The sequence below is a fragment of the Thunnus maccoyii genome, chromosome 8 (genome assembly GCF_910596095.1).
Source record: "Thunnus maccoyii chromosome 8, fThuMac1.1, whole genome shotgun sequence".
Classification (NCBI taxonomy): domain Eukaryota; kingdom Metazoa; phylum Chordata; class Actinopteri; order Scombriformes; family Scombridae; genus Thunnus; species Thunnus maccoyii.
The window spans coordinates 13942700-13967828 of NC_056540.1; the positions used below are offsets into that span (position 1 = coordinate 13942700).

The 25129-nt window shown below is 42.1% G+C and overlaps 2 protein-coding genes across 6 annotated transcripts in view; both read left to right on the top strand.

The window, feature by feature from the left end:
• The first annotated feature begins 49 nt into the window (after positions 1-49).
• On the top strand, positions 50-6873 carry gabra6a (gamma-aminobutyric acid type A receptor subunit alpha6a). Of its 4 annotated transcripts, XM_042419280.1 has the most exons (10): positions 50-366; positions 447-553; positions 661-728; positions 1178-1398; positions 1495-1577; positions 1681-1824; positions 2736-2888; positions 3011-3261; positions 4662-4906; positions 6768-6873. In XM_042419280.1, the coding sequence occupies exons 1-10, from the start codon at positions 317-319 to the stop codon at positions 6787-6789; spliced, it is 1344 nt and encodes a 447-aa protein (XP_042275214.1). In that variant the 5' UTR covers positions 50-316; the 3' UTR covers positions 6790-6873. The 4 variants fall into 4 exon arrangements, with proteins under 4 accessions (XP_042275214.1, XP_042275215.1, XP_042275216.1 ...); XM_042419281.1 differs by lacking the exon at positions 6768-6873 and having other exon boundaries at positions 4604-4808; XM_042419282.1 differs by lacking the exon at positions 50-366 and having other exon boundaries at positions 525-553; positions 661-1066.
• Positions 6874-8007: 1134 nt separating this feature from the next.
• Positions 8008-25129, top strand: part of gabrb2a (gamma-aminobutyric acid type A receptor subunit beta2a) — a 29446-nt gene continuing 12324 nt past the window's right edge. For both annotated transcript variants that reach the window (XM_042419278.1, XM_042419279.1), the window contains exons 1-4: positions 8008-8130; positions 8251-8351; positions 8791-8858; positions 18989-19209. In XM_042419278.1, the coding sequence (XP_042275212.1) occupies positions 8057-8130; positions 8251-8351; positions 8791-8858; positions 18989-19209 (464 nt within the window). In that variant the 5' untranslated portion in view covers positions 8008-8056. The remainder of the gene's footprint in view (positions 8131-8250; positions 8352-8790; positions 8859-18988; positions 19210-25129) is intronic.

Below are 25129 nucleotides of genomic sequence, written 5' to 3' on the forward strand. Positions count from 1 at the left end.
TCTCTGACATTTTATCATTGTTGTAATTTGTTGTGTTGCATTGATTTCATTTTTTATTTGTGTTTTAATTACATACATACATTTGCTTAAAACAGAAACCTAAAGAATACACTGTTTGTCTAAAAATGGAGTGGATTTACTAATCTGTTAATTAGATTACTGCTCCTGCCTTGGTGCTCTTGTGCTCTCATGCATACCTACCAGTCACTTTAACGACCTTTGCGCTACTTGTTTTTACCTCCTCTCACATGCTGTTTTATGAAGTATGAGTTGCTCAGAGAGTTGACTGGAAATTTGGAGATAGTTGCTGCCAAAGATGGCCATCCTGTCACTGTGTTGTTTACTTACGTTTATCTATTGGATTAGGTAAGTCTTCTCCCTCTGCTCAAACATAGGTCAAAACACAATTAGCTGAAGAGTTAAAAATCTTTTTTTTCCTCTTGCAGTTTAGGTAATGTGTTTGGAAATGAGAAGGTTTACTCGGACAACATCACTCGCATTTTGGACCGACTTTTGGATGGTTATGACAACAGACTGCGACCTGGATCTGGAGGTAATTCAGACTTCATACCCTAAAGCCTTGCTCCCAAAGCCGTACATATTTAAGATAAATTAAGTGCTTTGTGGCAGACTTGTGTGCATTGTTAATTACTGTTGCAGGTGGTGTTACAGAGGTGAAAACAGATATCTTTGTCACCAGTTTTGGACCTGTTTCAGATGTTGAGATGGTAAGATGCTACTTCCCCAAGTAAATGTGTATGTGCTGACTGTGGGAGATAACAGTGCTTCAGTGACTACTGAATGCCTGCCTTGTGGGCAATCTGCCATGAGACCATCTAATGAGCTTTAATCTGTTTGACCAGCCCTATAACTCCATTATTGATGGTCTCTAAATCAATATGACAACATGTCAGACAGAGCGAATGGCTGAATGGATTGATTAATGATTATCTGGGATGAGTGGCATCCATCATTGGCTCATCATCTCTCCTCACCTTCCACTGCAGTGGATTGGCAGCAGAAAGTTGAAATGGCTCTCCAGCATTATGCATGCTGGTGAATGAAGGTGACTGTGTGAGTGGGCAAAGATCTACATTGACAGTGAGAACTTTGCGTTGTAGGTTTGTAGAACTTAAGGTCTATTACCATTTACTAACATGTTCTGTTCACATATCAGGAGTACACCATGGACATGTTCTTCCGTCAGATGTGGGTTGATGAGCGGCTGAAATTTGAAGGTCCCACTGAAATCCTACGGCTGAACAACCGCATGGTAGACAAGATCTGGACGCCAGACACTTTCTTCCGAAACTCCAAGAAGTCAATTTCCCATAACATGACTACACCCAACAAGCTTTTCCGCATCATGCAGAATGGGACTGTCCTCTACACTATGAGGTGATCTTACATTCTCTATTTCTTGTTATTTTTATGAGGCTTTCTTTTTGTGGACACAAATTGTGGACTGATCTCTGTTTGTCCTCTCACTGTCAGACTGACAATTAGTGCAGAGTGTCCGATGAGGCTAATGGACTTCCCCATGGACGGTCACTCCTGCCCTCTCAGGTTTGGAAGCTGTGAGTACATCAGATTTGTATCACAAACAAAGGGAAGGAAGGAATGTCCAGATTCATAAATGTGACTTGAGGGGGATTTTCCTAAATGCCTTTGCATTTTCAGATGCATACACCAACAGTGAAATTATGTTCACCTGGAGGAAGGGGTTAACAGCATCTGTCGACTGTCCCAAGGAGTCCATGAGTCTTCTGCAGTATGATCTGGTGGGACAAACTTTGTCCAGTGAGATTTTCAAAGCAAACACAGGTAACGCTATACAGTCAGTCATCCCAGTCAAAGCAAACACGTCATACATCATGCAGTCATACCTGCACTTAAAAATGTTATTACAAAATTTTGTCATGAGCTGATGAATCTGAGTGTAGATTTAGAAATTAGTCTCTTTAAACTCTGCACTAGTGTCCATTACTCCCCCACAGTAGAGCCGACATAAAAGCAAAGACTTCCTTGAGCAGCCATCTAAGATGCTTAAGTGGTCAGGCCCTAATGCGTACGGTGTGCCTTAAAAAAGAACTATAGGGTTTAAAGCCCAGTGAATGCACCAACAGAGAGGAAGGATGGAGTAGTGTGTGAGTGTGTGTGTATGTGTGTGCATCTTCTCTTTTACCCAGAAGAAGGAGAAGTGCCCCCCTGCTGTGAACCCAGCTGATTCCTGGAATAGAGAGGAAATGGATGAGGCAGGCTCCAAAACGTAGCGATGATACCCATTTAGCAAACAGAAAAAGAGAGAAAGAGAACCTCTATATGTATGTGTGCATGATGCAGCATGTTTTTTGGTCTGTGAATGTCTGCATGCATGTGTTTAGACAGAGCAGGGCAGTGTTACGCATAGTGACACTGCATGCTCTCCTCCTGCCCCCTCCTCACTCGCTCCTTCCTCCTCCTCCTCTTGACTTTATCCCACTTCCAAATGTCTGCTGTGCTTCCTCCTCTTTCCCTCTTGTCCTGCTCTCTTCCTTCCTCTCCTCTTCCCCTCTTGTCTCTCCTGTGCTATCTTACAGATTGTGGGCTATTCCAGTTCTAACAGCAGCAATACATCTACAGTATGTGTTCCTCAGCAGCTCCTCTGTTTCAAGGGCAGGCAAGGGCATACGTTCTGCGTTACCCTGCTCTGTCCCTCGGGGTTGCTCTCTTCACACGTGCTGTTTATCTTGCAGGTCACTACTCTGTGCAGGTGGTCCATTTCCACCTCCAGAGGAAGCTGGGATACTACCTCATACAGACATACATTCCCCTTATCATGGTTGTCGTTCTGTCACAAGTCTCTTTCTGGATCAACAAGGAGTCTGTCCCTGCTCGCACAGTTGCTGGTATATCCCCTCTCCCCACTAATTAATATGTACTAATCATGCTTGATATAATACATCTGTGATATGTGTGTGTATATCCATGTACATGTGTGTTTTATAAGTAGCCTAATGTCTTCCTCCAGGCATCACCACAGTACTGACCATGACCACCTTGAGCATCAGCGCCCGGCAGTCACTTCCTAAAGTGGCCTATGCCACAGCCATGGATTGGTTCATTGCAGTGTGTTTTGCCTTTGTGGCGTCGGCTCTTGTCGAATTTGCAGCGGTGAACTACTTTGCCACACTGCAGGCCAACCGTCTGAAGAAACTGAAAGCCAGACAAGACAGGCTTGAAATGTTGGCTTCTGGCAGCGACGATGAAGACACAGTTTCGGTAAGCAGCTGACTTTATGTCGATAATGTAAGATAAATTCACAATGAATTGCATTGTCATCACTTAAATAAGTGCAACAGATAACCTGAGAGCACACTGTAGTTTTCATTCAATGCCCCTTGCCCCATTTTACATAAATTCTTGTAGAATCTTAATCACAAGTATAAAGTTTTATAATTTAGGTTTGCACATACAAAAACTTTGACCTTTTGTGTTCAAGTCATTCATTATATAAAACAATAGCAAATTGTAGAAAAGTAGTACATGAAAACTGTAAGAGTAGAAGTGTAAGGAATCTAATGAATAGGCTTATTATTTTTTACATAAAAAGCACATAGAAAGACCAAGATACTGTATATTCTAGGGTAAAAATGTAAAAAATAAAGCTTTGAATTTGGTTTCTTATCTGAACAGTTCACATGTTTTTTTCTGTTCTTCATTTTTCTATTTTTCTTACTGGACTGTGCTGCACTGATAGAAAGTCTTCAGAAAACAGAAAAAAACCCACTATTTCACTGGTTTCCAGGGTATGAACAGGGATAAATATACATATATACAGCAAGATATGCTGCTAAAAGGACTAACTATAGAATAATTGGTGCAATTTGTTAACTTCCAGGTTAATTAATTGAGAGCATGTATGATAGTGACCTATTCAGCAACATCAGCTTTTGCTATCACTTGAAGAAGGGGTTTGATTTATATCCTATGGCATCTCAGATACATTTACATAGCCGATGTTGATGGTGAATGGAGATACAGAGTCTCCTCAGTGTTGCAGAGTTTGATGCAGTGATGTTAATGATGAACAAAGAGCCAACAGCTTCACACTCAGATTTAGAGAGAGAAATCCTGCCTCAGATAGGAGGTCTTTTCCTATGCATTTCCAAGTAGTCACCCTGCCTCTTCCATTCTTCCCATTCAGGGCACACTACACATTAAATAGTAATATGTGCTGTTGTAGTGCTCTCATCTCTGGCTATATGCTTTATGCTAATACAGTAAGCCACCACAGCGTCCTCCTGGGATCTGTCTCACGTGTAGGGCTCATGGTTAGATGCTTTAAAAATAGCCTCAGTGTGAGAACAGAGAACAACTCCAGCACTCTTCTCTGCATAATCTCCTCACCATCCTATGGGCATCCACAGCAAACTACCTGCTGCGTTCTATAGGGATGTTGGCATGTCATTGAGAGAAAGCGCTCATGGGTACAAACATTACTTACAGCCTAGTATACATGACACCAGCATGTTAAAATCACCATATATGCAATCGCTGGCTCAATAGTCACCTAATTTTATTATTTCATTCCACACTTTTCACTACTTTTCTCTCTTATCAGATCTCACCTGTTTCTGCTCTTCCTCCAAATCACACCACCCCCCACCCCTTCCCACCAGATGGACAGCAGCCCTCAGGAAGGCCCGAGGAGGAGAAACCACTCGGTGTGTCGCAGTGAGGCAGGGGAGGGTCCGCCGCTGCCGATTTTCCTTCAGCAGGGCTCAGCTTTTCCCCAGATCCCGCAACTGGCCGGCACCAGCCCCATCGACGCGTACGCCCGCATCCTCTTCCCCCTGGGCTTCGCCCTCTTCAACCTTGTCTACTGGTACATCTACCTTGGCAAGGACACCATGGAGAAGGCCAGGTACACTTGCCACATTCAATTATCATTGTACATCTACATCTATCTTGGTGGTACATCTATAAGTTAAGGCACAACAGAGTCCAGACATTTAACAAATCCCATGAAAAGACCAAAACCAACAATGAATTAATCCAACTAACAAGTGCTGTTTGTGTATCAAAGCCTGATAAAGCTTATTCCTCTGTGCCATAGAGCTCTATTGTTGCTAAACACACATCAATGATGTATATAATGTACCAGGTGACATGTTCCTTATGATGAACATGTGCATTGTAATTTCTTTTAATTCGATTGACATACACCATCATAACTTCCTACTGTAGCACACTGAGACTGAAAATAATCCCCAACCAAAACACTGTTTACTCCTGTTTGAGTAATGCTTGCTAAAAACCACAATGCCCAGCTGTTTTAGGAAATTATTTAGCCTTTTAAAAAATGATACCATGTATTTGAGACCTGTTTTTGAAGATTTATGTCTTCAGTAAGAACCACAGACAAGGTAGGACACTCAGAGAGCATAGACAATGGGCTAACTCATTGTTGGGTTTGTTCTTTTCATGGGATTTGTTGACAGAAATATAGAATATCACCAAGCTCATCCTTAAATTGTTCTTGCACTGTAAGTGTTGGAGATCATGAAATCAAGTTACTCCAAACCTTTTGGGGTTGTGATAGATAATATTAAGAAGTTTGAGGTGATAAACTATCCACTACTTAACAATACATTGAAAAATTTGAGAAATGTCATTGAAAAATATACGTTTGGAGGCACTGACATAAACGTACATGTACATCTTACAAGTAAGCGTCCCTTTTGGAGTTTAACCTTTCATTTTTTCAGTCACATGTGACAAAGCAGCAGATCCAAAAAACCTTTCATGCAAAATAGTAAAACATAGCAGCAACATACTTGGAGAGTTTCCAGCATTCTTGTACAAATAAGGTAAAAAGGAGAAAAAAGATGTTTATGCACATTTGTATCTAAAATAGCTTTAATCTGATAGCTTCAGTGGAACAATAACTACCCACAATTTTTGTCAAAGACTTTTATCTAAGCAGTAAAGACATCAATAATTTCTAATGCTGAAACAGCCCCAGGAGTTGTAGGCGAAAAAAAAAAAAAAGAGGCGAATGATGTTAGGTGGCGTTGTTGCTGCATTGACGCCAGCACTGTGGCTTTTATCATCCTCATCATCATAGATTTACAATAGAAAAAGGGCCAGGCACTCAGTTAATTTGAGGAGAAAAAATATGCATCAAGCTTTCTGCTTTTATATAAGGTTTACCTGAGGGCTGGCAAAACCCCAGCCACTTTAATGACAACACTGTTTCTCCGTGGGGAGTGGGACTCACAGGCGAAATAAACCAGCGCTTACTTTGTACATTAACCACATGAAAAAGTGACTATTCACTTTCCCGCTTATAAGTGAGCCACTTATAGAACACAAAGCTCCATGTCCAAGAAAGAAAGAGAGAGATACAGTGCAAAAAGACAGAGAGAAAAGAGAGAGAGAGACGAGGGGGAGAGAGAGATGTGTTATGTAACACTGGGGAGTGCAAATCTGCTCATCATGCTTCTCATGTTCCTGTCAGAGAATTTTTATGGTTGTTTTGTTTATAACCTTCTGCAGAATAACAAGAGAGACAAGATGGAGAGCATGAGAACAGCTGCATCACATCTATTCCCTTTACATATTTTCACCATGTCCCTCGCTTGGTACTTTTGAAGAAGGCACTGAGAGGACAGGGAGCACAGTAACAGTTTCGGCTGTGCACATACACTGCAGATAGAGCGTCTCAGGCTGTGGAAAGGTTTCGGTATGCTCCTCTCACATTTTGCTGTATTCTGGTCTTGCAGGGACGTAGATACAGCCTCTTAAAAACCAAGAGGACCTGGAAAAGGGCACGTGCAGCCGGAGAGAGACCTTCAGCATCCATTCAGCCTCACCTCGCCCCCCCCTCACCCCCCCACCCCCCACCTCCACCCATCTCTCTCTCTCTCTCTCTCTCTCTGTGAACAAGCTCTCAGCATTTGCTCTTCTCTCATCTGACAGAGGAAATGAATCAGAAACTCATTTATTCTCCTGCCGCACATCTATTCATTTCACAGGCTGTGACCACTGCCCACTTGTGTTCTGATCAGTAGCTGAAGAGCTGCCCTTCACGGGGCCTCAATCACTTTAAACCCCGCCACGTACACAACAACTTCTCTTGGCCCGGACCGAGACAGACGCCACACACATACAGTACACAATGACGCTCAGACACACACTTGAGACACACACACACACACACAAACCAAGAAACACATCAAAAAGAAGTGGATGATATAATCTATGATGGCTGTAACTGGTGGTGATGCAACAGTGAACCAATGCTTTCAGAAGCCTGCCCTCTACAGAAGCATAGCTCCCACTACAACAAGATCAAAGGCAATTTAGAGGAGGCTCGCATCCCTCCTTGCGGCTTCAAAAATGTACTCAAACCTGAGAAAATGAATTGTGGGGATTGTGTTTTCCATCCCACCTCTCTGCTCTGGCACTCCGGTGCTCCCTTTTGCACTTTCAGATCTACTGCAGGTCCTCTGAAAACATTGCAGGGAAGAGCAGGATAATACCCATGGGTGTTCATGACATTAATTTTCTATTTTTGTATGGATGGTGCATGGTTGTTTGGGACAGATGTTTGTATATCATGCAAATACCTGTGATGGATTATTCTGTTTTTTAACCATGTTAACATGTCTAGTAGCTAACATGAAAACTGAAGGAATAAACTTGCTGTTAACTTGTCAGTCTGACCATTTTTAACCCTACTGTGCATCCTGTTGTTTGACCTTGTCAGATTATAGACAAACTTATCTGCCATGTAATGAACATGAGGAATAAAACGAGCCTACAATTAACAATGTTGTTGTTCATTTCACTCCTGGCATAAATGCTTGTTTCTTCATTACGCACATCCACTTGTCCCTTTAATATTTTTCTCTGCAATGGAAACTGCTCATCCACCATCATCAGTCTCCACTCTTTGATCTTGGGCAGGCTGCACGCATGCGCCCCTCATTGGCTCCTCTGCACTGTCTGGAGTAAGTTGGATGTGCGCTCTCCTCACTCGCATCCCGAAACCGCCTCAAACACTGTTGCGATGGGGAGGATCAGGAAAAATCACTTTGGGATTTTGACTTTTTCCTTACTCGTGACTTTTGTCTGGGCTCAAAGGTAAACCGATTTTTGCATGTCTGCGTCCTCTTGTCTTGCCATGTAGCCGTGTTGAAGCTTGCCTGCCGTGTGATATTAATAAGCTTATTTCTGCATTACACCACCTTTTTTTCTCCCCAGCGTCAAGGATATCAAAGATCCAAGCAATATGCCTCTGGTAAAAGAAACAGTGGACAGACTGATGAAAGGATACGACATTCGGTTGAGGCCAGATTTCGGAGGTAAAAAAAAGCAAATTGAAAAACGGAATGTCATGTTTTCACACCCTCGGTGACGTGCAATACATGTTTAATGAATCGCAAAATCTGCTTTAATTTACATAATCATCCCTTCACAGACCAAATAGGCCTTTCCAATTAGGCTGTGAGAAATGATGTGCATATTTCATTTGATGAGGAGATTAAGACAAGGCTTTTTAACTTGATCGATCCCGCTCATCAATGTTTGATTATTCCACTAAAAAAGACGAAATGAGCGGCATTTTACGCTCATCTGCGTTGTTAAACATGAAGATTTTTTTGCTCAGGCTGATGGTGCTCATGTCTCCTGTAGGTGGAGGGGAGCAGAGAAGAACCTGTGCGCGCGTCACGAATTTGTTAAATTTATATGAAGAGAGAATTATTCAGATCTCTTGTGTTAATGCATCCTTTTCTTCCGCAGGTGCACCGGTGGCGGTGGGAATGAATATAGACATAGCCAGCATAGACATGGTGTCTGAAGTCAATATGGTAGGTGCATCTTCATAATTATTATCCCCCCTCCGCTTTATAATGTGGCCAATTTGTGCCTGGCACGGCTGGAATTCCTCTGAAGTGGGCTACTTATCACGGGTCAGTGTGTGTGTGTGTGTGAGTGTGTGTGTGTGTGTGTGTGTGTGTGTGTGTTGTGCCGGGCTAACCCGAGCCGGTTGTGAGACATCTTGTGAATATATTTTACTCGGGTGAAAGAGAAAAAAAAAATTGGGAGGCTTCCTCTCCCAAACACATCATCGCCATCCTCCTCTCAGTCCCGCATTTGCAGCTCTGGTGTGTTGCTGCATTTGAATTCAAAACACACACTCACTGGCGCACTCGGACGCACAGCCCTGGCTGCGCGCGCGGAGAGCTGCGTGCGTTGCGTTGCGTGCGTGCGTGCGTGCGTGTATATGTGTGTGTGTGTGTGTGTGTGTGTGTGCTCCTGACTGCTTCACGTTGTCAAGCCTCGGTGGTGTAATTTTGTTGACACGCACCCCCCCTCCTCCTCCTCCTTCTCCTTCCTCCTCTCTCCTCTCCATGCAGTTAAATGAATAAAAACACCCTCTTCTCTCCAAAACTGGCATCATTTGGTGTTTTTTCGCCTTTTTTTTTTTTTTTTTTTTTAAATTCGGCTACCAATCACATCATCACCGTCTCTACGTAAATGATCTTCGCCCTACTTGTAAGATGACGTAAGCAATTTGTTAATAATACATGTCTGGTCACACAGCGGCATTGCAACAATTAACAATAATTAAATAAATAAATAAATAAAACAGCTCGGATGTTAAAAGCGAGCCCTGGTGCACAAGATGAGCGTCATGTGCGACTTGGAGAGGACAGGGGGAAAAGTTCAGCAGCCCATGCAAGAGCACCACCTATTGATCCGTGTGACAGACAGATAGACAGACAGATAGACCGCAGCCCACATGAAACTGACGGCAATTTTAACTGCTTCAGTGGTGCATTAGCTGTAGCTTCACTGCATTAAAGACACTCTACTTCTACTGTAGAATTACTGGTTATCAGAGAAGCTTTTTTTTTTTTTGCTCGTGGGATTTTTGAAGCATTCAGAAAAAATATTAAGGACAGTCTTTGCAGAGAATTGAGAGTGTGAGGAAAGATCATTTACAAAGCAGCCTCTCCATGGACCAACATAATAGAGATGTTATATAATGGCATGAAAAACAAGTTTGCCACTCGGAATGGAAGAGGACGTGTTTTCTATTATTAATTGAGCCCTTTATTATTTTTTTTCTTTTAAAGCGAATGTCTTCAGAATGTGTTTTATTTTGTCTAATGGGTTTTGATTCATCATCCTGTCAAAACTGGATGTCTTACTGGCTGTTTTTTAAACTGTACTGATGAGTGTTTAGCAGATAAACACAGCAGCTTATGAGAGTTTGCTTTGCACGAGGAAAAAAAAAAAAAAAAAAGCACTGAATGGTCAGAGCGTCTCCTTTGATGAAAATGATTTATTTTGGTGGAGGATGCAGCCAGAACGGAAGTGCCTTGGGGGTCCGGGGAGATTTGAAATAGAAACCCCTCACTCGCTTTCACCTCTCTCTCTCTCTCCCTCCTCCATCCTTCCCTCCCACCACTTTGACTGGATCCCTGGCTGTGACTCTGGGCTCAGCAGCCATGTAATCCACCTCTGCCTTGCTCCAAAGGGTTATCTTACTTAAGAACTAGGCATCTATGCAAGCATTCATATGGAAAAAAACACTGCTTCATACATCCCTGTGTGTGTGTGTGTGTGTGTGTGTGTGTGTGTGTGTGTGTGTGTGTGTGTGTGTGTGTGTGTGTGTAACAAAACACAAAAGTGTGCACAAACAGTGAATGGCGTCTGACGTCATGCAACTCCCTGTAGCTATGAGAGAGCATTCATCTCGCTCATTTCTCGGAAAAGCTCCCCCCCCCTCTAGATCCGCACACCCTCTGACACGACGGACGAATTTTGATGAAAAGTTATAAAAAACCCCGAAAAAAAACAAACAACTCCAAGATCTTGTTGGACTTGCGTTCCATACATTGTCGCTACCTTGTGAAAAATCCTCCCCGTGACTTACATAACCGGTCGGAATCTCCTCCTCCTCCTCCTTCTTCTTCTTCCTTCATGTCCAGCTCTCTTTGGTACAATAGAGGATAACAGCAGCTGACAAGATTGATCTCAGAGAAATCAATAATATCACCGTGCACCATGATCACGAGGATGGAGTTGGTGACCTGTGCTCAGCGCGGGGCCGCTTTGATCTTCCTCATCAGGGGCAGCCGCTTTTAAGATTAAAGTGCTGAGAGGGAAAACAACACGGAGAGGAGAGGAGAGGAGAGGAAAGGATGAAACCGACGAAGGCAGTGAAGAACAGGGTGGGAGAGAGGTGAAGGTTGCTGTTATCAGTTTCACCGTCTCCTCTAATGATGTCTACATCCTGGTGGCAGCCGAGGAAAAAGTTACTGCAGAGCTCTCCATGAGATCTAGAGCCAAACGCTTCATTAACCCCCCTCAACACACAGATTCTTTTTCCACTTATGTAGCTTTAAGGCTGGAAAAATCATCTTATTCCACACAATCTTACACTATCACAGATATAACTCTTCCCTGAAGCGATATGATGTTCAAACTGAGTGAAATACTCAAACTCCAAGGCTCCGTGTTTCTTACGGCTGCAGAGTTACATCAAATGGAAATTTTGTAGATATCTTGTGCATCGTTTTCTGCAAAAATTAAGACTGACATGTTTGGGATCTTTAGAATCTCTTGATACAATTTAAGATAATCTGTGAGTTTTCTGCACAGTAAAGACTGGCCTACTGGTGCTTCACTCAGGTTTGAGGGATTAAAAACAAAACTAGACTCCACAACTAATTTTATGACTCTCTAATGAAAGGCTACAACTATGATTATTTTCATCACCAACTAATGTACAGATTATTTTCTCATTGAACGTTTTTGGTCAAAAAATGTCCATTACATGCTCAAAAGGTGCCTAAATATCTTGTTTCAAAACCCAAAGATGTTCAGTTCAATCTCATAAAAGACTAAGTGAAAACTAGTGAATTTATGCTTAAAAATGACTTAAATCATCTAAATTGTTGCCAAATAATTGATAATCTATTAATAAGACTAATTTTTACAGCCTTTTCTACATGATCACACCAACCTAATCCACACCAGATACGCTTGATTTTGCCTCTACGCTACGTGAACCTGAAGGAAAATGGAGGAATCTGCTGTCAGGAGCAAAAGGATTTGAAATCAGTGTTTGTGTGCAGGCCTGCCATCATGGCGGTGAGCGGGGTTTGGGTTGTAAACAGCTGCTCGCTCCTCTAATTAAAGATAAAAACGCCTCTGGTGGAGAATGAACTCTGCATTTTGGTCGGGGCTGATTGAAGCCATTGTGGCATGTTTCTTCTTGTGTGGGGAGCGTGCTGACATGAAGGGCATGATGCCTGTTTGAGTGGGATTTAGTAGTTTTGGAGGCAGGTTTGCATATGTACGAGTCTTTTTTTTTTTTTTTTTTGGTGCATTCTTGTGTGATCCACAGCGATGGCCCGTTGAGGCTCAAAGGTCAGCCATGTTGTCAGGCAATAAAAATCTGCAGGTCAGTCAGCACCGTGGTAGCAGCCTTGCCTGCATGACATTACAAATGTGCTATTTTGAGAGGGAAGTGTCCTCCGAGTACGAGGTGTGACCACACATCCTTGCTGGGTGGGCTATGTTGACTCACTGGGGTTAGTGCAAAATATGGCACAGATATGATATCATGGCCGAGAGACCCCCCCCCACCCCCCCCTTTCCCACCATCCCCAGTTTATCTCTCCGTATTCCTCTCTGTCTGTCTGTTCTTGCTCTGGCATCTCGCTCATCACTCATCTCCCTCACTTAGCAGCTGAAATTGCATTTGCATAATGCTGTTTGTTTTTGCTGAAATCACAGATCCAGGAACCGAACCCTGGTTATGGTGCATTAAAAAGTGTTCTGCACACAGCCAGTGCAGCTGATTAAATACAAGTCGAGTCTGTTGTCTCAGCAATGCATCAGTGCTGCATATTAACATCTCCTGCATGCCATCCATATGTTGAGTAGAGCTACAATATTCGCTCCGAGGCTGGAATAAGGAGGGAGGTAAATGAGTATTTTCCCTCCTCGTCTTTTCTTCATCCTGCTCGTTAATTACATGTAAAATACCTGAGGTTGGTGGTTGTTAAGAGGCACTGCCTGTACTATAATACTGTTCTCTGAATGTTAATTAGCTGGCTGTGAATTAAAAGATTTAAACAAACCAGCTGTGGTGGCTTCTGGGATGGAGGAATTAGTGGGGCGTGAGCGTTCCCTTTATTACGATCATTATCCTGACAAGCGCTGGTTTCTTTACATGAGTAAGAGGATCTGGCCATCAGATAACGGGAGCCGATGACCAGCGGGAACGCAGCGCAGGCCGCAGCCTTACTCGCACGTCTGTGCGAGAGAGAGACGCGGCTTCTTGTGTCTGTGAATTAGCAACCATTTTGATCTTGTTTGTCCAAACTGATCCTGTTCCATTTTATTTTCAGCTTGTGGAAAATAAGCTTGTGTTATTTTTACTCAGTGTTGCCATGACAACACAGCCTTTTTTGGTGAATCTAGGGAAGTCAAGGAAAGCAAAGAAGGCCTCCTCTTTTTCTAGGGGCTTTTTCAAGGTTTTAACGTTTATAATCCAGGTGAAGGTTGATGCCAGATTTTTGGGAGTTTTTAACTTTTAGTTGATATGTTTGTCTTTTCAATAACTGATAATTACAGGGAATGATAATGATTATAGTATCTGAATAAGGCTACGACTGATAATTGGTGTATAAAATGTCCAAAAATACTGAAAAATGTCCATCACAATTCAACAGAGCCACCTTCAAATTACTTGTTTTGTCCAACAAACAGAACAAAAACTCAAAGATGTTCAGTTTACAGTGATGTTAAATATAGAAAAGCAGCAAATTCTCACATTAGAAAAGCTGGAACCAGCAGCAATTTTGCCTGATAAATGATTATTAACTAACAAATTGATTAACCAACTAAGTGTTTCAGCTCTAATCTGAAATGTTAGAGTTTGATATTCACTGTCACTTCTTGGCTATTACTCAATCTGTCACATTTTTATACAGACACATTCAGTTTATTATTCTCTTTTTTTTTTACATTTAAATATAAGAATTATTTTGTCTCTTTGTTCATCTGGTGCTGCTTTGATTTTTCCCGCTCTGTTTGTTCTGCTGAGCTTTTCCAAAAAGCTTAAGACAAGAATGCAGGTTGTCCAGAACAATGTCATTAGTTATGCTGAGTGGACACACAGAGTAACAGATTAATATGGTCAGCAGCATAATTACAGCACAAGAACAACACTTAATCCTGCAGCTTTCTTACATGCATGCTGGTTTCACTGCTCAGTGTTTATTCCGCAGAGACCGGGTCTCGTTTGTAGATAAAACAATGTCAGTGGCAGAACATGAGCTGTAAAAGACACGATTACTGTATTTGTGAAAGTAAAACCCGGTAAAGAAAGGTGTTAATCACATAAAGTGCCTATATTTTATACATTATAGTTAAATATTCTAAAAATGGTTGTGTGTCATTAATTGTGTAAATTTATAATTAATGTCAGTTTTCCTTTCCTTCCACTAATGCATTTTAGCCAAATGAATCAATCAGATTTAAAATAATGAAAGAGTTTTTTTGTTTTTTTTCTCCTTTGGTTGGTTTGCCATTTGCTTAATTACCAACACTTACCCTTGCAGAGTCCCGCTGCAATAGTGATGTTACGCCAAGTTTAAATTGGTCGTAATATCCTTTCATTATGGCCGTTACGGGGGGAACAAAAAAGCTGCGTGTTTAAAAACAGGGAGTAAGTTAGCCAGCTCCATTAAAAGCCTTTAATGTGTTGATGACTCACTTAATGATTCTGTCAGGCACTTTCCCCCCACTGAAGCTAAGTAGCTGAAAAATGACCCATTGGAAAGAGAGTCATAAAAGCGTCAATGTTGTCACTTCCCTCAGGATGTATGCGGCAGGCAACTCATTCAGAATGCACTAACTCCCCCCTTGACCCCAAATATTTAATTTGAAGACTGTACTAAACCGGACACAGTGAGGACAACAAATGAATAAACTCAGCTTGACCAGTTGACGTGCTGTGGCGTCTCCTCCAGCTAGTAGACGGGAAAGCAAAGGGACAAGAGGCTGCGATGTCTGCAGACGAGCTTGTTACTGCCCAAATCGTCTCCTCGCGGTCGTGCACAGTGGATGTTGTTACTATCAGCAGACTCTTCCCTGCTTCTACTCCAGCGCTCTGCAGCAGGACACGGCAGATGAAAGCGTTAGCAATACGGTGGATGTTTGTCTGGCGCCGTACGGCAGCAGAGAGCAGAGCTGTCATACCAACACTTCATGGATAGTTTAAAAAAAAAAAGGAGGGAAACAGAAAGTGTTTTTTTTTCTTTTATTACAAGGACTTGAAATGTGCTAAAAATGAGCATCAGAGTGACTTCACTGGTGGACGTGTCTCTCTTTTCTTTTTTTGATCTTGGCAGCAGCATTATTAAAATACTAGAAACACAAATAACCATAACTCAAACTGGCGAGATGGTTCTGTTAAAGGAGAAAAAGTGAATGCTTTAACGTCAGCTGTTTCTTCAAATGTACAAACAGAGCTAGTGTGTGTGTTGTGTTTAAGCTCGCTTATTGGCAGCTCCCTCCCATGTCGGTTGTGACAGCTGATGTAGTTGTAATGGAGGTCTTGTAACAACCGTAGCCTGTCAGATTTCTCAGGGAAACACAAATGTACTCCTTGTCACTCTGTCAGACTCTTAATGGGGGTTTGTTAGCCCAGAAACGTATCTGTAGTGAGACTGTCACCGTGCAACCATGCCTTGATGTTTTTTAAGTTAGCCGGGCCTTGTTTGATCTTCATCATGTTTATATATTCAGTGCTGTCATGCTGGGGGTTTTTTTTTTGTTTTTTTTTTCCTTCTCTCAATGTTGGTGCTCTCCACAAGATGTCTCCCTCACTGTTGCTCACTGGGCCGTCTGTGTGTGATGTTAATGGAGTTTCTGAGGAGTGCTTGTGACAAGGAGACTGAAGGTCGCTCCGGAGGCCGACACTCCGACATGGGATGGTCTGCCTCTCAGTTATCTGCAGCTTTTTTGGACGCTTCATACTGCGTCGTCCACCTCACCTGCTTCTCTGTCCCTCTTTTCCTCTCTGCTCCTCATCTGTGAGGAGGAAGAGATTCAGCTCTTAACACATAACGTATTAAATGTCTTGTTTATTACTCAGAAATGATTTTTAGTCCAGGAGAGTAAAAGTTAAATCAAGTCAGACTGCTTAATTTACAGGATTTTGCCCTCTGTGGTGAGTTAATGAGAATGTACTGTGTGAAGAAATGCTTTGTTTTGGTGTTTTCACTTGCATATTTAGTACCAGAGCTGCACCATATTAACAAACTTGCATATATTGCAGAGTTTTGCTTAATATTATAACATGAATATCATATATATATATGCAGATTTTTTTGACAGAATTTCTTTATTAGCTTAAGAAAAAAATAATATAAAATGAGCATGTTGACCAGTTTAAAATTTACTGCAACATGATTTTCCTGCCTGGTAATAGAAGAGATCACAAAACAAAATGTACTGCCTCACAACACGCTAGTCTATGCTGCACATTTGGTTCTACAATTAATCAAGCTGACATTGACTGCACTTAAAAAAAAACAGAGAGGTGGGAGGCAGCTGTATTTTGTGTCCCTCTCGAAGCTCAAGTGATGTCCGAGCAAAGGTAAACAGCACCATCTGTAAGGCCGTAATTGCGCTGCCGTTTTTACAGCACGCACAGCCAGGAGGCAGCGTGCAGGCCCAGGTGTTCCCTGTGCATCTCTATACTCTTAAACCCCCAAATGTACACGATTATACACACACACATGCACACACACACACACACACACATAAAAATGAGAGCAGGAGCCTTTGAACACAGGCTCAAATAACTTAACAGCACATTTCTAAATGATTCTCATTCAATAATCACTTTTCACAGAACACATTTTGACATGTGTCAGCAGAAAAAGCTCAAGTGCAAATAATTAGTAACATCTGTGCATTTCCTGCTATAACAAGTTAACATGTCTGCTGTGGAAAAAAAGCCTGTAACTGCAAATTCTGCTGGTGCTGAAACAATTAATCAATCAAGCGATTGACTGAAAATGAATCGGCAACAATTTTAATAATTGATTAACCCTTTAACTTGTTTATCAGGCAAGATGGCACCAAACATTTGTGCTTGTTCCACCTTCTCAAATGTGAGGATTTTCTGCTTGTCTCTGTTTTGTATTGTTGTTAATGGAATATCTTATCTTATCTGTTGTGAAGTTTTGAATTGTTGGTTGGACAAAACAAGAAATTCTGTCAATGTAATTTTGACAAACCTTGACCTCTGGGTAACAGTGACGGGCATTTTAGGACAGTTTTCCAGCATCATTAGTTGCATCCCAACCCTGTTAATATCATATACAGATTAAAAACTATGAATGTGAATATCAAACATCTGAAACCTGTGTGTATGTGCATTTGGACGTGCGCAGACACCAGACACACTCACGCTCTGTTGTTACCGTATCCACCAAAATGTCAAAGGGTGTTTCCCTCCAGTTATGTTGAAGACAGTGTAGAGCAAAATATTTTTGTCCATGAGACCATGTGGGTGAATAATCTCTGCTTCAAAACAATCACGTTGCTCAGACTGTTACTGCGGGGCTCTAGTTGATATCATTTGATTCTAATTTAGTCGGGGAGAGGCTTGCCGTGTTTCTTCCTCAATATGGCGAAGGATGGCACTAAAGACAGGGACGTATTGCGGGGAGATGCTGCCTCAGTGTGTTGATGTACACCGAGCCTGCAGGCAGCAGCTAACGATCCCAAAGGTGATAGAGATATCCGATCGACAGCCTGATAATGAGACAGAGAGGGAGCGAGTGTGTGAGAAAGGTTCAGTGGGAACTCTTGTAAAACAGGATAAGGATGCACCCGTCCTCGCTCGACTTTTCACTCCTGTAAAAAAAATCAACACGTCAGCACCTCACATATTTTTAGATGCCCCTTTTTACACAATCTTTGGTTGCACACACTGCATGAAATGAGTTTAAGACTAAAGCAATTGCTTTGCAGTGTCACACCAATGTGTGACGGCAAAAAAAAAAAAAAATGGCTTGGAAACATAGAAACACGGTGATAAGTAATGATGATGGCTGTTTGGAGTAAAAGCTCAAAGGCCTCGTTTCACGGGCCGTATTTTTTAATTTGTTTTCCCACTCAGCGATTGCGCTGCAATACACTGTAACAGAGCCAATCCAACTGCAGTGCTATGTTTCACTGTGGGTGTGTGGGTGTCAGTTTTTAACAGTGAGAAGCAGAGAAAGAGGAAGAGAGAGAGAGGAGGTACAGTTTACTGCTACATCTCTGAGCATGTGTAAAAAAAAAAAAAAAAAAAGAACTGCACAGTAAAGATGCAGTTTTCTCACTGAGGTTAAATCTGGGAAACTTTCTCCTACATCTCGCTCGTTCTGGTTATTTATTACTTAGCAGAATTAAAACGCAGGAGCAGAGAAAGGGAGGAGGCCCCAGCTGCAGAAACCTATCAGCCATTTGTAATATGGGCAGTATCGTCTCTGTAAAGCGGAAAGTGCCTTCACTCGTTCAAGTGGAAGCAGATATTTTTAGCGTGAGACAATAGTCAGCCAGCTGAGAAAGTTCCCCTCTGGTTATGGTCTCAAAATTAAGTGAGGATAGTTGAATATTAACCCCCCAACCCTCAGCCACCATGGCCTCTAGTACGGGTCGTGGCCTTTCAGACCACCAGCGACCTTTTGGCTGACCTTCTCACTATGCAGAGTCCAGACAACGTGCTGTAACACATCCATGGAGGCATGTTCAAACGTTAGCGCAGGATGACATGCTGTTGGCGCTTGATGTGTTTCCCACTTGAGATGATTGTGGAAAAAAAAAAAAAGATTGAAAGTGTTTGTTGTTTGGCTTTATGCTGTAATTAGGATCAGCGTTATTGATTCTCACTGTGGCTTCCTCCTCTGTCATCCAGGACTACACCTTGACGATGTACTTCCAGCAAGCATGGCGGGACAAGCGTCTCTCCTACTCCGAGATCGCCTACAACCTGACTCTGGATAACCGAGTGGCCGACCAGCTGTGGGTCCCCGACACCTACTTCCTCAACGACAAGAAGTCCTTCGTCCACGGAGTCACAGTCAAGAACAGGATGATCCGTCTCCACCCTGACGGCACGGTGCTTTATGGACTCAGGTAAGCCGTTTACAGCTGCCCTTCCCAGCGTCTCATAATTAGTAGATTGATCACGAAGCTTAATGAAGTAACAGGGTTGTATCTGATGCGTCGTATCTGACTAAGCCTTTTTAATAACCTCAAGTATTGAATTTTTACCATTGTGGCTCTTAATTTCATGACAGAATGTATGTTTAAAGGATAATTCTGGTTTATTACAGCTTGGGTCTCTTTTATCATAGTTTTGGCAATAATACTCAACAGATAAACAGCTGAAATCTGAGAACGACATCACTAAAAGGAAGTCCAACAGGGCAAGACGCATGAGCAGAAAGCAAACCCCATACTTATTTAGAAGCGCAAATGAAGGTAGAAGGTCACGGTCGAAGAGGCTCACTTCCAAATTTCACTTTGACAAACTGTACTTACAGTGTTGCTGAGCAATGAGGGATTGTTTCAGACGTTTTGGGTGTGCTCAACTCAAAATAAAGTGGTTAAGATCAGCGGACCGTCCAAGAGGTTGGAAAGTTATTCTGAGAGTTTAACAAGATTGGAAAGAAGACAAAACAAGGAAAGAGAAGTTCATTTCTGTTGCACCTTTTAACAGCGTGGTCATAAAGAGACATTAAGACAAGATAATAAAAAATATTTTAAAAAATAGATAAATAAATAAAATATAAAAGGACACATACTGTATATCATGATTGAAAAAAGTAAAATAACATAAATGATAACAATCGGATACAACTGAATAAAATAGAATATGATTACAGTGGAGTGCCGGATATGAATAAATAGTCCCAAATCTAATTGAATCCTCCATTTAAAGGTGCAGTGTGCAGAATTTTGTAGCATCTAGTTGAACGGACTTGGCAGAAATGGAATATAACATTCATAAGTATGTTTTAATTAGTGTATAATCCCATGAAAATAAGAATTGTTGTGTTTTCGTCTTCCATGGAGGCCACCATGTTGCACCGTCATGTCTCTACAGTAGCCCAGAACGGACAAACCAAACACTGGCTCTAGAGAGGGCCTTTCACGTTTTTCGCGAGTTTGGCAGCTACTGTAGTTTCTCCTACACGCTTGGAAGAGGAGGGGAGGGGTATTCAGTTAGTTATAATCTGCAACCTCACCGCTAGATGCCACTAAATCCTACACACTGCACCTTTAAATAAAACAACCAGGGATCTTTATAGACAAACTAGTTCTCAATTTTTTTACATTTTTCTTCTGAAATACAGAAGATTTTTACCTCTTCAGGGCCTATCTATTTGAACAATTAAAATGAAATAATTATAGAAGAAAACATCATTCTTTGGTTGAACTGGTCACATGAGACCTGTGACTGAGACTGTTTGGGGTCACAAGGAGGCTTTTCTTGGCTGTAAATGGTCAAACCAGTTGGTTTGTTTACAACCTGTCTGATCACTTGTGTTTCATGACACACGTGTTCCCAAATCTCAGTAAATACTTTGGTGATAACAATGTTATTATAACCAATAGAGACAAAACTACAAAAATAAGACCTAAGATGTAATAAAACTGACTTCTCCTTTACCAGCTGTGTATAGGAGGAGGTACATGCCTTCATGTTTTAGCCCTCCACATCCCCTGATGATCATCAATAATTGATTGGTCATGATCAATAATGAAGCAGGGTGGTACAAACAGCTGAACTGAGTCTGATTGTGCAGGATGGTTCAGCCTGTCTACAAGACATCTCTTTGTGATGTTGGACTGTGATGCCTCTGAGGAGACTGTCATCCATAATTGATATCTCATAATCAATAATGTAGCAGTTCAATACAAACACTGAATCTGTATTTGTACTGATGCTGCGTATTTGACTGCACAGGCTAGCACAGCCCGTCCATCACTTTGCTGCTGCCTCCTCTGATCTGTCGCCTCCTCTTCATACAGTATGCGTGTGTGTGTGTGTGTGTGTGTCACTTGTGCAAATGATCTCAGATTAGTGTCCGCGTTTAAAAGATGAGATTATTGTTGCTAATTCAAGATGTTGCAGCATTCACTCATTCTCTCTCTAGACTGAGATGCCCTTCTTGCGCAAAGACTGCTTAAAAAATTTAAGTATCTGCACTGCACCAGATTATTCATCGCTACATTTTGTTTCAACAGTCGAGAAATGTAATTTATAACGCTCTGACTCAATTATATAAGCCCAACACATATTTTTTTGCATAACAGCCAAAAAGGAATGGAGGCTAGGAGAGGGCTGTTGTGAATTTGAGAGTGTGCATGCAGCAGAGAGATGTGGTTGTTACCTCAGATACGTTGTCCTTGTCAGTGCCGGTGCCTCCCGGCTCCTCCATTATTTGGTTCGTGGGTTTGGTCCAGGTTTTATTTGATGCTAGCAAGTCCAGACACAAGCTGCTGTCAGAGTCAGCCCGGACCAGATGCCTGTGCGCTGTGAGCACACTGACACATACCTGTAGAGACGGGCGGGCTGGTTGCAACAGCAGGGCTTTAGTGGATGTGGTGGAAGATGGCTAACTGAGAGGAGTCCTCAACGGGAAAATAGGACGTATGTGAACACACGTCCAGTCAGAGAGTCTGTGTCGTTATCTGCTGGGCTGAGAGCAAAGTTCATTCATTATTATCAGTGTAAAGATGGAAGTATTAAGCTCTGTTACTGAAGTAAATGTACCACAATGTAAAGATACTCCATTACAAGTAAAAGTAAAGCATTTAAAATACTATTAAAGCATTATCAGAAAAATATCAAAAGTAAACAGTCATTGTGCTACAACTATATATCATGTTATTGAATTGTAACTACTGATGCATCAATATGTAAGCAACTTTTGAATGTTGTATTTGGTCGAGCTGGAGCTAAATTTAACTATTTTACATACCGTTGGGTAGTTTAATCTAAAACTGTGCATCGTGTTTTAAAGCCGACCACATGTTTTATATGTAAAATCTTAATCTGTAAAGTATCTATGGCTCTCAATAAATGTAGAGTCAAAAAAGTAAAATATTTCCCTCTCAAATGTGGTGATCTATAAGCTTAAAGTAGCACAAAATGGAAGTATTTGAGTAAAGTGGAAGTCCCTCAAAATCGCACTGAAGGACAGTACTTGAGTAAATGTTCTTAGTTACCACTGAAGGTCAGTTTATGATATAATTATCACCATAAGTGTAATTCTATCTGATTTTCAAAGATCAATATCCACTGTCTGTGCTTGTTTGCTACATTTATTTGTCAACAATAAACATTAAAGGGACACTATAGATTTTACATGTCAAAGTCATGAGGAGTTTTACTCAGCCCGTGAAAACAGTTGTATGATGTCTTCTGTGGTTCTGAAATAAGCTGTTTAAAGTGAGTAAATAATAAATAAATAATAATAATAATTTGCTCAGTTTGGGCGTGGAGACTACAGAAAGCCTGTGTTACAAACTGGAGGTGTGGAATTTGGAGGAGGTGAGTTATTACCACATGCATGATCAAATGAAAAAAATGCTATCGAGTGCATTATGGGAAATGTAGGATCAAGTGTGCAAGGGAATTTAAGACAGGATATCTCATCCTCAGCTATGTTGATTCTTCATTCTTTTTCAAATCTGGCTTTTGCAAGTTCCTTTAATCTAAAACAAAGAGAAGAGCTGCTTTGTACCAGATCAGTCACTGGAAAGTACAATAAATACTAAATGCAGTGAACAATGACTTCCATGTTCTCGTTCCAAACCTGCACAGTTATAAACACTTTTTCCGCCCCAGCATGCAACCATTGAAACGCTCTGTTAACAGTGTACAAACCATCGCTGTTAGAGTTTTAAAATTACAACATCATGCCGTGTTTCTAAATCCTTACATAATAAGCGGTCAAAGTAAACATATTATTGGCCTCAAAGGTGAATGTGGATTTGTGCTGAACTAACGGAAATTAGCTAACACCGTACCTGGGGAACACCAGTAGATTAGAGCATTGTTTAGTTTGCAGGAGGCATTAGATGTTTGTGTGTGAGTGTAGGATCTGTGTCTGTGGGCGGGTGGGTGTGTGTGAGTGGGCGAGTGTTATTTTCGGGGTGCATGCAGAGGAGGAAGGGTGAGGGTGTTGTTTACTCCTTATTCCCTGGATATATAGTGCATCCCAATCCTGCCAAATCCTGGTCTTCAATTACCAGGAGGAGCAGAAAATTACAACAGTGCTCCCAACTGTCACTTTAGAGCTTGGTTTGACTCTCGGGGAGAGGCAGTCTGATCTAATTACCCAACCCCTGAAAAGGCTCAGCCAATAACACAGATACCGCCCAGGCAGCAAGGAAAGACACACACATACACACACACATATACACAACAGAAAAACACAAACTCCACTTAAGGTTTCATTTTATGCAGGAAGAGAGGAAAGACCAAAAAAAAAAAAAAAAAGAAACGTTCCGCGCATGGCTCGTGATGCGTGTCGCTCAAAATTCACAGAGAGAGAGATGGAGAGAGAAAGAAAGAGACATGAAGGTCAGACTTCATTCAAAATGGAGAAATTATTAGGATTCTCCCTCCTCCCTCCCTTCACTCTCTCCCCCCTCCTCCTCCTCCTCCTCCTCTTCTCTGTGAATATTGTAGCTCCTTTTGTGAGAGGACATATCCTTGTGCTATGGAGACTGACGTCCTCTTTTGTCAGGGCGAGGAGCGTTCCACTCTGCAGCTCAATAGATGACATCGCATGGCCAGGAGGAGAAAGCTGCTGAGTGGAGGAAGAGGGGGGATTTAAATCAGCCTTTTTTTTCTGTCAATACCGTCAATACGGGCTTAGCGTCGCCTTCAAAGTTACCCATCTCTCTCTCAAAACTACTGATCAGGCAGGGCGGTGTGTATGTCGAATGTATCTGGATGTGCCTGTAAATGCAGATTAAGAAAACGCCGCTTTTATGGGGCATGTTTTGGCGCACACACGGGACCCTCTTTGTAGAGCCACTGCAGACATTTTATTTTCAAATTTGGCAGTAGCCTGAGCAGGGAGAGACAATCCTGCGTGCCATGTTTCCTCAGCTCAACATGGGCTCTCTATCCAAAATGGAGGTAGCTTCTCCATCTTAATTCAACTTCCTAGCTTCATTACAACATCAGTGAGGTAAAAATGTGATCTGTTGGCGAGTGTCAGTTTAATTAAAGAGTGCGCAGGTTTGTAACCTGCTCGCAGAAATCTCTCTCCCCCCTCTGCATCCGCTCACTGCTGTGATGCTCCCTCGAAATGAGATTCTGTCTGGGAATTTGTGGTGGTTGTGTTATGTCCGTAAACAAGGTCATTTGGAATAAAGGTGCACAGGCTGCCTTAGGGGGGGTCCACACACACACACACACATACACACACACATACACACACACTGCCTGGGCTGAACTGTGAGAGAACATGTACGGAGAGGAGAAAAAAAAACAAAACAAAACAAAACAGGCTTTTTTAGAACTCCATGTCCTATTAGCTCCGACGCAGAGCAAATGTAGCGTGTTTGAATCTGCGTGATCTGGTAGAGCGTGGCCTCTCCTCCGGCAGGTTGGGATGAGAGAGGGACTGGCCCCTGATGTTGATGAAGAGCAAACAAGCCTGTGCTTCATGAGCACTGCTGCTGCTGCTGCTGCTGCTGCTGCAGAGGTCCACGGCAGACTCTCGCTGCAGCGGAGACGAAGAGGAGGAGGAGGAGGAGGAGGAGGAGGAGGAGGATGAGGCAAAGACGGGGAGGGAATCCTGCAGAGAAATCCTCATCCGTCTCTCCTCCTCGCTCGTTATTTGCTGTTTATTAATTGTTAGCGTGGGTATCGGACGCGCTAGCTGGGCCAGGGGATGCAGCCGCAGCTCTTGATCAGTGATGCCGAGTCTCTCCTCAGACAAAAAAGCTTCGAGACTTCTGCTGATGATGTAGGTGGGCTATAAATAGGCTGTTATTTTTACCCCTGCCATTTTGGCCTCATTTCCGC

Coding starts and splice junctions, on each gene's coding strand:
- gabra6a (XM_042419280.1), top strand. CDS start 317: ATGGCCATCCTGTCACTGTGTTGTTTACTTACGTTTATCTATTGGATT. Junction 367..446: donor ACGTTTATCTATTGGATTAG/GTAAGTCTTCTC, acceptor TTCCTCTTGCAG/TTTAGGTAATGTGTTTGGAA. Junction 729..1,177: donor CTGTTTCAGATGTTGAGATG/GTAAGATGCTAC, acceptor TTCACATATCAG/GAGTACACCATGGACATGTT.